Source organism: Lontra canadensis, unplaced genomic scaffold, assembly GCF_010015895.1.
Source record: "Lontra canadensis isolate GAN:19392208 unplaced genomic scaffold, GSC_riverotter_1.0 scaffold13, whole genome shotgun sequence".
Classification (NCBI taxonomy): Eukaryota; Metazoa; Chordata; class Mammalia; order Carnivora; family Mustelidae; genus Lontra; species Lontra canadensis.
In genome coordinates, this window is record NW_022631007.1 from 28,391,377 (window position 1) to 28,405,472 (window position 14,096).

At 36.0% G+C, this 14,096-nt stretch overlaps 1 protein-coding gene across 2 annotated transcripts in view; it reads right to left on the reverse strand.

Moving 5' to 3' along the window:
* Positions 1-14,096, reverse strand: part of LOC116867898 (CD302 antigen) — a 131,255-nt gene that overhangs the window by 104,841 nt on the left and 12,318 nt on the right. For both annotated transcript variants that reach the window (XM_032857903.1, XM_032857901.1), the window contains exons 4-6: positions 10,988-11,152; positions 3,382-3,492; positions 2,091-2,234 (exon numbers count right to left, since the gene is read on the reverse strand). In XM_032857903.1, the coding sequence (XP_032713794.1) occupies positions 2,091-2,234; positions 3,382-3,492; positions 10,988-11,152 (420 nt within the window). The remainder of the gene's footprint in view (positions 1-2,090; positions 2,235-3,381; positions 3,493-10,987; positions 11,153-14,096) is intronic.

Sequence of the window (14,096 nt, forward strand, 5' to 3'; positions counted from 1 at the left end):
GGTTTGGGATTTGTTAGGTTCCCCTCCAGTCTCTGACTTTGAGAGGTTATGAAGTCCAGCCTCCTTTCATGTATGGTCGGATCAGCAAGGGGATGTGGTTTCATGCCTACTGTTGGATATGGGGCAGAGATTTAAGGAATAAGTAGAACATTTATAAACTCTATACAAAAGAGAAGACAGCAATGGAGGGAAAGAGCACAGGACCTCTCTGGACCTCTCCTTTCCTTCCCACTACTAGATCTACATCCTTATGCAATTAGTGATTCTTTGTTTTCACCACATTAAAACTCACTCAGATGATGGTCAAGAAAGACTGGAGAAAAAGACAGGTATAATACCATACAAAATACTTCTGTCCTTCTTAATAGATTAGAAATTAAGTCAATTACTCAGACTTCATGGATTCTGGACTGTTTGGAATACCTGATGCATGAAAACACAGCATCTTAAAAATGTGAACAGTTTGTTCTTCACTTAAAGATAAAACTCAGGTCCGGTTAGCTTCTCACATTTGCAAGGTAACTCAATTTTACATTTCTAAAATAGCACTTGCTATTATTATTATTATTATTTTATTTTATAATTATGATAAAGGAACAGAGGAAAAAAACACCCATAATTGAACTTAGGACAAACATTTTCCTAGTCTAGTTTTTGTCTCTATGAATACATATTTTTACAAGATTAAAATTATAAGTAGGCATATCATTTTGTTCTGCTCTTGTATCTGCCTGGCAGCACAGTTATTTTAATAAATGCATATTATTCGATCATGTGGAAACATCATATTTACTTAATAATTGCTACTACAGCATATTTATATCATCAATCACCCAGGTTTATTTTCATCTGTGCTATCTTTTCTATTATGCTTTTTGTTGTGTGGACTAAATTTGGTTTGAATCAACTTGGCAGATGAGTGTTCATTTTCCCCTATTGTTTTAATAAAACATCTCCTGACAGTCCTCATTCTATATATTTATTTTTTAGTCTTAAAAAAATAGCTTTATGCTACCATGTGGATAAGAAATTTTATTCCCTTCCCCCAACATTCTTTTTTTTTTTTTTAAAGATTTTATTTATTTATTTGACAGAGATCACAAGTAGTCACAGAGGCAGGCAGAGAGAGAGGAGGAAGCAGGCTCCCTGCTGAGCAGAGAGCCCGATGCGGGGCTCGATCCCAGGACCCTGGGATCATGACCTGAGCCGAAGGCAGAGGCTTTAACCCACTGAGCCACCCAGGCGCCCCCCCCAACATTCTTTAAACAAGACATTTTAAGCCCCCCTTTTTCCTTTCCAGTTTTGAGTACTAGTTTTTCTTATTCAGGAGGATTTAATCAAATATGAGGTATATGGTGAGGCTTGTGCCAGAAAGGGCACTCCTCTTATCCTTTCAAAGACTTCTGAAGTTTCTTTGTACCTCAGAAACTTCAACTGTTCCATGTTTCTCTTATCCCTGAAATCCCTTGGGGGAAAAAAAACCTTCCTTGTACGTGTTTTGTCCTTCTGTACCTTCCCTTTTCTACCTGATTTATCAACACAACAACCTAAAGGAGCAGCCTGGCAAAGAAGGACAGAACAGAGGTGGGCATCATTGAGAAGGAGCTAGAAACCCTAGAAGAGTTCCTCCAACCATCGTTTTTTACTTCTCAGAGGCAGGTCATACATAAGAGCTGAGTATGCATCAGCATCTCCAGGAAGGCTTCTTAAAACACAGGTTGTTGGGGCCCACAGAGTTTTTGATTCAGTAAATCTGGGGTGGGTTCTAAGAATGTGATTTGAAAAGGTACAGGTGATACTGATACTCTTGGTCTAGGAACCACACTCTGAGCACCATTGCTCTAAAGAAAAAAGAGCCACCTGTGGATAGAAACATATTTCTTACCTAGAATACCTCTGCCTTCTTGTGGGGCTTTACCAAACCAAAGCTTTAGGCATATAGAGTTAATAATATCCAGCCACAAGGTCTAAATGAAGTAGTTTTTGGCACTGGCATTGAAAAGGTAGAATTAGATATCTGAAATGGATTTACTCAACTTCACAAAACTATAATTTTAAGGCCAGCTTGCACAAGGAAATGAAAAAGATACCTGTTAACTCCTCTGTGTTATTTAATGGTTTCTTGCAGACATACGGCAATTGAGCTTCACAGGAAAAACTCTGCCATAGACCAGACATGGCATCCATCCTTGCACAGCTTGATCCGCCTATCATCGTAGGTGCGCTAGGCATATCTTAAACGGGAGAATTTTCAAAGAGTTTGAAGGAAAAGGTTAGGTCCAGAGTGGTGGTTAGAAAAAATAATTTGTATTCCTAATTTTTTGCTTTTATTGGAACTCATAAAATAGTTAAACCTTCTACTGAATTAAGATGTATAAGCCTCAATGGACACCCATATGCTTAAATATGTCTTCCTTTTAAAATACAGGATATAAGGCAAAATACTATGATACAGTATAGTTAATTGAAAAAACAAAACCAAAAATCAAAAACAAACATCTGCTCCCAATCAACTTCCATATCATATTCTGTGGACAATAGCTTCTAATCTGCTATTCTATATAATAAATAGGCTATATTATGGTTCTATAATGCCCTTAAGACCTTGAATTAAAGGTTAAATCATCTTTAAAGATTTTATTCTTTAAATAAGAGATAATAGAGAATAATAGAGAATTTATTCACTAATAATGAAATTTCATTAAACTGAAATGACCTATTGGTATTTTATTGCACTTAGCCCATTTTTCTTATATGTGTACAGGATATTTCGTACTGGAGCTGGTGTTAACTTTTAGGTTCTACCTTTGTCAGAAGCCTAAGATTTTATTTTTTTAAAAAAGGTATCTAAACTTCTTTTGGGGAGAAAAATCTTTTGGCTAAGTAGGATTTTGTTTGTTTTATCCACTATAAAATTTTCCTTAAGGTATTTATTTGTGTAATAAAATACACAATTATGTTGTTAGTACTTGAGCACTACTGTGGGAGACCCCAAGAGTTTTAAAATGAGAGCATACTTCTGAATGGAGTTAAGCTGCAGAAGAAACAACATGGGTTAGTCATAGACATGTCAAGTCACCTAAGGGACAAAGAACAGCTTCTAGGCCATGTGATGGGGCTTATTCTACTGTTACTTAGAAATGTTGGGTTGCCGTAAAGGTTAGAGACAAATGCTCAGTTATCCATGATATGGTTCAACTTGGCTATAATGGTATCATAATAAAGAAGGAATTAGGGAAAAAAATTCTTTTGAGAAGTAACCATAATAACAATTGTCAAGATTTGAAATTTTTATAAGCTGTCAAAGAGTGGGATGATTTTGTTTATTTACTTTTTTGAAGTTTTGCTCTGGGCATAGTAGGTAGAAGAGGGAGCAGTTACCTGGGTCCCAGTTGAGAAAGTTTAATGGCTTATGGTCTGACCATTCCCAGCCTCTAGCAGAGTATAGTTGATTTAAGCCAATCCAGAAAATTCTTGGAATGCCTTCTTTTTCTGTAAGAATAACATAATTTTAACAAGTGACAAAATTACCTAAATTGTTATCTAAGTCAAACTTAAGTTTCTACTAATACCAAAAATATTTAAAGGCCTTGATGGTAAGGCAGGAGTCCTTGTAGGAGGCTGTCTCTCCAACAAAGGTTAACTAAAGGCTGGTAAGTTAATTCATTTCTGCTTTCCTACTAGCTTGTCCCTTTCTTCTAAGGCAAGAACAGAATCTTCTCAGAATAGCTGTTTCACTATTTTTAACCTTTTGTACTGATACAGATGAAAACAGTTTCCATTATATATCTAGATTTTGAAGAACTGATTGTATTCCAGACTGACAGTTTAAATTCATTAAGCACATATTATTTAACTGGTACTAGGGAAAAAAAAAAACAAAACACAACAACAAAACACAAAGTCCCTGCCCCCATGATGATTTCAATTTAGTGAACAAAACAGATGTGAATCCCCTAAACGGTAAAGTGTTACCCATACTGCTTCAGAAATATGTACAGGAGCTGTTTGGTAGGCAATGGAATATACAGATTTAGAGTCCAAAGGAGATCTTTAGGATGGAGTCACAGAACAAGACACACACACACACAAACACTACAGGGGAACACATTCAAATTCATTATTTGGCAACCAGAAGCCATCAGCAAAAAAGTGAGAGAAAGATAGAGAAGCAGAGATAATTTAAATAGTGAGGTTAGCTGTGGATAAATGACACTCAGTATACACACGCCCACAAGCAATGGATGCAATTTTGCTTGCATGGGTCCATGTGTATTGGTAAACTGGATGAAAAGATTGTAAGGATTTTCATACCAGTATCAAGAAAGTCAACAAAATTATACAAGAGCCTGGTTAAGTCTTCATCAACAATGTCAAAAGAGAACTTGAAGATCCTGAGGGCCAGGTAGAACAGATAGAACAACTGATGAAATGGTCTACAGAAGACAAGGATGTTGCTGACAAATAGGAAGAGCTAACAGGCTGGAATCTCTACAAATTTGTTGAAATATTCTCAACAGTAAGACACTTGATAACAGTTTCTTAATTCCTCTCAGGGAATTATGTATGATGTATTATTAAATTATCTATATAACCTATCTCTCCCTAAATATAAAATATATTTATATTTATAATTATAATATTTATAAAATATTAATGTTTAAGATAACCTTTATATAAATTATAAAATATAATTTATAAGATTATAAAATATAATTTATAAGATTTTAAAATAATTAAATTTGTATTAATATGTTTTATATAATTTATGTGTAAATTATTTACATAAAAATTGTTCTTAAAATAAGGATATGTTTTCTATATGTAAATCATACAACTATATCTGGTATATATAATTTTGTTCCTTTATATATATCAGATATATCTATGTGATCTGCATATAGAAAACCATATCCATATTCTAAGGACTTTTTGAGGTTAATTTTGACTACATAAATGCCTGAACAGGTCACTCCACTAGAACTGACAACCAAGGAATGGAAAAGCCCCTCTGTGTAGAGCAGAAATAGAATCAGCAAAGATGGAAGGGGCCAAGAACAATACCCAGAGACCAATGTTAAAGGGATGGGCAGGAGTTTGGAAAGAGGGTGGTAGGGACAGAGGCCCAATTACCACTCCACTGAGGAACAGATGTGAATTTAGGAATGAAAGATACACAGTGTTTTCCAAGAGCTTGTCTGTGAAAGAAAGAGGCAAATATTCAGGATCTAGGAGAGAGATATAGCTACATCTGTATCTATATCTATATATCTACATCCATCTATCTATATTTTTTAATGGTAGAAATTTAAATAAGTTTATGGCCTGTTGGGGAAGAGTCAGTAGAGTGAGAGTCAATGAAAATATCAGAGAGAAGAAACAGCTGGTGTGGATGTGAAGCGCTTTGGAGAGGAGTTAACCTTGACAAAATGGAGGGATGACAGATACAGATAAATTTGCAAGTATGAGGAAGGGAAACTAAGGATTTGCTTCACTTTGCTCAAGGAAATAGATGGTAAGGATACTCTATGAGGAAGGAAAAGGTGGGTATTTGGGTTGATGGTTTGAGGAGACCGCTGAAGGGAACTTTGAATTCTCCTTTCTTCACCTTGTTAGCAGAAGTGCTGGCATACAAATTGAGGATTTAATCCAATGTAAATTTCTCATTAGTAAAAGCAGTTGATTCTCCAGCCTTCCTAAAGAAGTTCTGTAAACTTTGACATATTTATGGCATTCCAGACTCAACCATACAGGACATTCAGAATTCCCTTTATTAATTTTTAACTAGGGATACTATGGAGGGCCAAACTGTCCCACCCATCATCCCAAGTCCAATACCCTCCCTTCCGTGAAGACTTTTCAGATATCCCCAGTAGGACATCTGAATAATCCTATCACTTACCTGCATATGGTAAAAACACATTTATGAAGAAGCCCAATGAACTTTGGAAGCTGTTAGGTTTCTAATTTGTTTCATTACATTGTTCTATTGTGAGCCATACTGATGACTTATTCTTCAATAAAATCATAGGATTATAAAACAGGAATGTTCTTTATGTATTTTATGCAAGGTTAATATGAATGGGAAATGGATTCTAAATATCCAGGTTGGTCAAATATGAAAGTCAGGGATTTCTTTTTGGTGTGGACAATCTGAAGCTAGACTTTTTTTTCTACATACAATCCAAGCAAGAAACTGACCAGTTTGAGGCTTTGCTTACTTCCATTTTGCCATCAAGAAACTAGATGCTAGAATAAATGCATCTAAATTCTAGCTAGATGCTAGAATAAATTCCCATACCTTATCAAATCAAATAGGTGAGTTCACTGAAGTAGAATATTTGCCACTGTCCTTAAAACCTGTTCAGACTAGACCTTCTATTTCTATTCTTCTCCCCACAAGGGAGACTACAGGCCTGATAATGATCATTCATCTGGAATGAGACAGAGGAGAACTTCTAGCCAGTAGGGTCTCTCATTTATAATTATCTTAGCCTTAGGGCACCTGCAGAAGCCACTCAAAGTGAATAACCCCTCAGGCTTGAGGAAAATAAGGAAGAATGGAAATGTGCTATTCCTATCCCGGGGACTGTTGAGTCCTCTTTTGTAGCTCTGGGATGAATCTGTGGTTAGAAGTTTCCTGGGAAGGCCAGAGCCATGGAAAATCTAACTTCCAAAAAAAAAAAAAAAAAAATCCAGTGACTATAAGGAAACCAAATCCCTCATCTCCAAAGCCCCTGTATTAGTAAAACAAAATAAAAACAAAACTAAGTGCAGAGCAGGCAGAAAGAAAAAAGAAAGCTCTTTTAGATTGCATGGGGACTTATTTTCAACGGACTGTGTCTGCCTTTTTTTTTAGCAGTAGATTCCCTAGCCCCATCCAACCACTAGCTACCAAACCAGAGTCATTTGGGAATACATTCTCCATTTTGCTCTGCATATGTACAACTCTCATTTCCCCAAGTAGATCAAGCACCTGGATCACAAAATCTCTGTCTGATTCACTTTTTTGGCCTCACTCTCCTATCCCAATGCTTACCCATAGCAGTTTTCAGTGAGGAGAGAAACTTTAAGAAATTGTCAAGATTTGGATACTCTGAGTTTCACATGTTAAAGTACAGCTTGGGTCTTGGAAAACCAGCAATTATAATTAGGTTATAATAATTACGATATGCTTAAACAGCAGTCACAGTGAAAGGAGACAAGAACATTAGAAAGGGTGTATCTCTAAAATTATTGATATACATAAAATGTAGGGAGTGTCTGGGCTGGGGACAGCAGGATCATTTAATGTATTATCTTACTTTTATGAGTTATTAAAGAAAAATGATACATAAAGAAATCACAAAACATTCATTCCTCCAAATGCATCATTAGATTGTTAGGGTTTTGATAGTCACACTTGGACACTTTTATTCTTCACTGAAAACATCAGTTTTCAAATGTCAATATTCCAGGAGGCTTAAATTTATTGGCACTTTTCACTTTCAACAATATTTTTTTGTAAGGTTCAAGGAGTTCTAGAAAAGAATTCCACTGACAACCACTAGCCCATCAGGAATGGATAGATTTCCATTCCAGAGGTCTGATTATTCAAGTACCAAACAACATAGGAAAAAGGAAAAGTGTAAGTAAGAAAGGAGGACTGAAAAAAGGACTAGCTAGAAAGCATGACAAAAGACTAGTAGACTTTTAATGATGAAAAGAAAAAAAGAAAACTATGTAAGAGCAGAAAGTAGTATAGTAAAAATGTAAGGGCTCTGGAATCATATATGTTGGTATTTGAATCCCAATTCTGGTACTTCTCAGCGGTGTGACATTGGATACTTTATTTTTAAGCACCAATTTCCCATCAGTAAATGGGAAATACTTGTCTTATGACATTGTAATGATCATTAAATCATTTAATTTATCTGGAGATATTAAGGTTTTGCTATTAGTTTGAATTTATCGAATATTTATAATTATTACAAAACAGTGTGATAGGATTTATTGGAAATAGTCAGTAGGTACTTGTTTCATACATAGCAATAATACTTACAATTTTATGCAAAAGGAAAAAAAAACCCATGAGACCTACCTCTTCCTGTAAAGAACTTACTAGTCTTATAAAAAGGAAATACAGATACATGCCTGGATACAATTTGTTTTCAAGTCTCACTGATTATATTCAAAATTTGGCTCTGCTAATTACTTGTGGGTGACCTTGAACAAGTTACATTTTCTCTCTGATCCTGACATTCCTCATCTGCCAAGTGAGCATAGCAATCAAAATACCTATATCTTATAGTGCTGTTATATGGCATTAAATAAGACAATGTATGAAAAGCATTTAGTACTCAATCTGAAACATCATTGTCATATATTATGGTTATTTTGTCATTCAAATCATCAGAAACTCAATAACTTGGGTTTCTTGATTTTTTTAAAAAAGATTTATTTATTTTAGAGAGAGAAAGCAAGAGTGAGGGGAAGGGCAGAAGGAGGGGGATAGAGGCAGACATTTCACTGAGGGTGGAGCCTGATGCAGGGGTTGATCCCACAACCCTGACAGCATGACCTGAGTCAAAATTAAGAGTTGGTCAGTCAACCAACTGAGCCACGAGGTGCCCTGGGTTTCTTGATTTTTAAAAATAAAATAAAACCTTTCTGTTTATAAACTTCCTAGTAAAAAATGTGCAATACTCTGATGGAAAAAGATATATAATTTTACTGAATTTGTAAAAGATGTCACAAATAAGTAGTAGAAAGGCATACCATTTTCATGGATGAGAAGACTTAATAATATAGTGATGGCAGTGCCTCTTTAATTAATCTAAAATTCAGTGCAATTCCAAAGTCTCAACAAAGTTTTTCAATGAGATTAATAAGGTGATCCTTAAATTCATAGAAGAGAATAAGTGGTTAAAAAAAAGCCAAAGCAATTCAAGAAAAAATATGAGAGGACTTGCTCATCCATATTTTCCATACAGCTGGCATAATTAAAACAGTATGGAATAGACACACAGATAGACAAGTAGACCAAAGGAATAGGATGGAGAGCCTAGAAATAACCCACATGTAAGAGGGGAGTTTATATTTATTAAGGTGGCATAACAAATCTGAGGGAAAAATGTGAAATAAATAGCATTTGGTCAACTGACATCCATGCAGAGAAAGCATGGAAAAGATAGAGAAAGATAAATTAGATTCCCACCTCTAAAAATTTTATGCCAGATGGATTATGGATATGAAAAGCAGAATTATAAATGCTTGGAAGAAAAATGAGAGGATATATTTATCATATTAGGACTAAGAAAGAATTTGCTAAATAATATAAATAAGCACAAAACATTAAGGAAAAGATTGGCCAAATTAAAACTAATATATTTTTAAATAATAAGAAGCAACAAATGTAAAAAGACCAAAGCCTAGGAAAAGATTTTTGTAATCCTACAAGATTAGATAAGTATGTATAAAGAACTAAACAGATCAATAAGAAAAATTCAAACAACTCAATAGAAAACAGGCAAAGGATATCAACTTTATATCTGATTATAAGATATAAAGATTATAAACTGAAAATCTGAATGCCTAATAAACATGAGATACAAAACCACATGAATTATCAGGAAGATATAAAAGAAAATTAAATACCATTTCACACTCATCACATTGGCCAACTAAGTCTGATAACATCAAGTGCTAGTGGAATGTAAAAGAAGGCAGCCCTTTGGAAAACAATTTGGAATTTTTGGTTAGTGGTGAAGAGATGTGCGCCCCATGACTCAGCAATTCTTACTCGAGAGAAACTGTCATACATGTCTGCCCCAAGATACACATATGAGGATGTTCCTTGCAATAGCAAAAGCTGAAAATAATCTGTTTCTCAATAGGGGAATGGATAAGTTGTGATTTATTCATACAATGAAATACTTTACAGCAGCAGTTGACAATGGATAAACTTACAAAAGGGCACATAAGTATTTGTATCATATAAAAACAGAACAACATTATAATGAAAACATATATAGTATTTATACATATATATGTTATAAAAGTACTCAAAGAATAGTAATTTTGAGAGATGACATGGGGCTTTAATTATATTAACATTTTTTTTTTTTAAAGATTTTATTTATTTATTTGACAGACAGAGATCACAAGTAGGCAGAGAGGCAGGCAGAGAGAGAGAGAGGAGGAAGCAGGCTCTCCACAGAGCAGACAGCCCGATGCGGGGCTCGATCCCAGGACCCTGGGATCATGACCTGAGCCGAAGGCAGAGGCTTTAACCCACTGAGCCACCCAGGCGCCCCTATATTAACATTTTCTTTAAAGGGACGGAAGCAGGGAAGGACGGAGGGAATCAATCATATAAAGAAATATGACAAAATGTTAGTGCATAAAGAGTGTATAACATCAGGGTGGTGGTTACACGGGTCTCTTTCAGGTCTTTTCCTATTTCTGTATATATGTTTTCATAATTAAAAATTTAAGAATTCCCACCATCGTCACACAAATAAAATAAAACAAAATCCCATCCACTCAATGGGTCCACTGATTAAATCCACTTTAAGATTTCTTTGTCCTCTCCTTGCCTCTGAGGATGGCTCTCCTCTACTCAACAGGAGGACCTTTCCCTGAGGCCATGTACTGTGACTCAGCCACCTTCTTCAGCTTCCTTGATTTCTCTACTTTTCAATGTTCAAGGAGTTTAATGTTCACCTTTTAAAAAATTTCCTCAATAAGGCTTAGGGTAGCAATTTAATCTCACTACCTCACTCCATTTTCTGAATATTACCCTCTTTTCAGTCTCCAATATGAAATGCATTTTCAATGGATAGAATAGGATTATATTCATACCATTCTACCTGTAGGTTTCAGTGTTGACATTTAAGAGAAGATAGAAAAATATATACACTAAACAACATACTTGGATATGAAAACAGAGGTAGACAGATGGCATCTTTATAATCCCAGCGATTTGCTTTAGCTCATGTAGACCTACCTTTAAGATAAGTTAATTCAGCAGCACTGCTGATGCTCAGTAAGTCAGCGCCTTGATACTGACACGAAACATAAGCTTCCTTCCAAGAAAGAGCTGCCTGCGTGTTATATTGGTAGCAACTTCCAATCTGCTCATTCTTTTCCCAATTATCTTCACAGCCATTTTCTGTTGATAGAAAGATATGTTAGTGATCATAAAGTAAGGGCATAATGTTTTATATTACTAGCAATGTTTACTAATACTGAAACTCAATTTCCATACTCTTAGGATATACTAAAATTGAAGCTCATTGTTTGACTAGACCATATTTTGATTCTTTGGTTACACAAAGAAATTGAAGTCATGAGAACTAAATGATTTTGGCTGATTAAAGCGTCCACTTTCTTATCCTCTACTCTTCCTTTATTCCCTATCAATTACCATGCCATATTTTAGCCCATGCCTGCCCCCTGCTGAAATGTAGGAGTCTTCAAATGTATTCACATTGTCAACTCCTAAGCTGATAGAAAACAAGCTTACGTGGAAAAAAACAAAACAAAACAAAACAAAAAACAAGCTTACTTGAAGATGGTGGCAGACTGCAGAGGGGTTTGCTTACAGCCTGCAGTGAAACCACTGTGTATATGTGTGTGTATGTGTGTACGTGTGTGTGTGTGTGTGTACAGATATGCTGCTTAAACACCCAACATTTAGAACCCAAGTGATTGCCTTATTTGAAAAACTCAGTCCAAATTTCTCTTAATGTTTTAACAGATGATTTAATATATAACACATAATTAATATTTTATGATCAATATTGCAGATGTCTATGTTGACATATGTGTGCATATATATATATAGACATACATGTTTATTGCATAAAGTGCATATTATTTTCTTTAACAATTATCTAAAAAGCATGTATAATTTCAAAGACCCTTCAAGTTATTTCTTAGATGAGATACATAGGTCTTGACACAACTGGTTCAAAAATATACTTAGAGACTCCTGTGTACTCTCTAGAAGAGGAAATGCAATATACACTGTAGCAAGTGTGTCCCAGGTTCCACTCAGGGACTTTTCCAAAGGGCCTACCATAACCAGTCACACATCACATGTTAGACTCATGGCCTTTCAAGCTGGAAGGGCCCACTGAGATCCTCTTGTCTAATGCTTTCACTTCACAGATGGAAACAAAGATATAGAGGAGTTTGTGGCAGAGCTCTCATCAGAGCACTGGTCTCTAAATCTGGTCTTGTTGATCTCCTGAATGTCATACACTGCTTCTTCAGACACTTTTGAATGGACTAAATAGCAACAGAGGTGGATGTGACTTTGGTGAAAACAAAATACGTAGATTTGCTAGTATATTGCCTAAAGTTTCCTTATTACCACTGGGGTCTTATGCCTGTAAATCCAGAAGCTTCCAGTGGGATAGCAGTATGTTTGCTGTAAAATATAATGTATATGGTTTAGCAATCCTTGGCTTTGAGAAACTCACAGTCTTGCTTTTTCCCTAAAAATAACTGAGAGGTCTATGAATACTCCCATTCTTACCCCTACCACTCCCAAAGGAAGCTAAGGACACTGAGACCAATGACAGTCAAGGAAGCAAGGTAGAGTGGAATGAGTACATCATGGAATGAGGGTCAGGAATCCTGGAATCTCCATCAGACTCCATACTAATGTGGTCTGACCCTGACACGCCATGTCATCAATTTGCATCTGCTGCCCCCCACCTGAGCAATGAGGGTTTGCAACTGGATAACCTCCAAGCTCTATTTCACATCTAAAATTTTGGATCCAGTCTATAGTGAGGTTTAAATGAAATCAGTGCCTTGTTGACCAAACTCTGCCTGATATTAATTGTAGCTGAAGCAAATACTGGCTTTTATCTTTTGGTAGGTTCTGGGTGTTGAAAAGCCTGTGCCTCTACCTAGAACAGTAATTCTCAAAGTGTGGTCCCCAGACCAGCATCATCAGCATCACCTGGGAACTCAATGAACTGCAAATTCTTGGGGCTCACTCCAAATCTACTAAATTATAATTTCTGGAGGTGGGCCCCCAGAAATCTCTGTTCTAACAGACTTTCCAAGTGATTCTGCTGCAGAACCATTGGCTCAGGATAATCTCATCTAGTTGCTTAGACCTCTTCATTTTGAAGTTCAGCTTCCCTTAAGGAGGGATCAGCATTAGTAATACCACCAGATTGGCTACTGAATGAGGCATGATCTATATTTATTTGGGAAATCAGAACTGGATTTCCTAGATTTGAATCCTAGCTCTAAATTGTATTAGCTATGTGACCTGAGGCAAATAATAGAACTCCCCGGTGCCTCCCTTTGCTCATCTGTAAAATGGGGATAAATAGTGTTACCTACCTTATTAGGTTGTATGAAGATTGAATGGGTTAATATAGTTTGAGTGCTTAGAATAGTCCTTGGCACTTGGCAGGACCCTATAAGTATTAACTGTTATTACCTAGGTCTGGAGCTTTTACCTTTCTCTTTATTATACATTCTTTCAATCTACTGCCCAGTTAAAAATATTTCTGGAGCACTTACCACATGTCAGGTCCTATGACCTGTAACTCTCACCTGACTGGTATGAAAATATGTCTCAGTTATATACCAGATCATGATGCACTGCTACTTTGGTCTCTCTTTCTAAAGAACAGTGAAATATTTATCACACCCTGAGTAGTTTGCTTCTAGTAAGAAGCAATTAGAAAAAATGCTCTGCCCAACATAAAGAAATGGCAGGAGAACAGTGTCACCAATTTTGAGAAGACCAGGGATATAGGTCTCTTAGGTCCCTCTTCGCTTCAAGCCATAAATATACTTAAGTCTCTACCACTCTAACAGTTTTTCTTCAACCTACCTAGCCCCAAACCACCATCTTCACTCTCTTTCTATTCCATAAAACTTAGGAGGCTTTCTCTCCTTCTGTTGACACTTCTAGTCTACTATAGTCTGCCTTGTATGACCACTGGTCTTTTGAAACTGCTTTAGCAAATGTCAGCAGCAATTTCTTAATTGCTCATGCCTTTTCCACTTCTTCTTCCTGAGCCATCTGTGCTACAGAACACTCTCTCCTCCTTTGTCTTCCATGGCACCATCCTGTCTTGGTT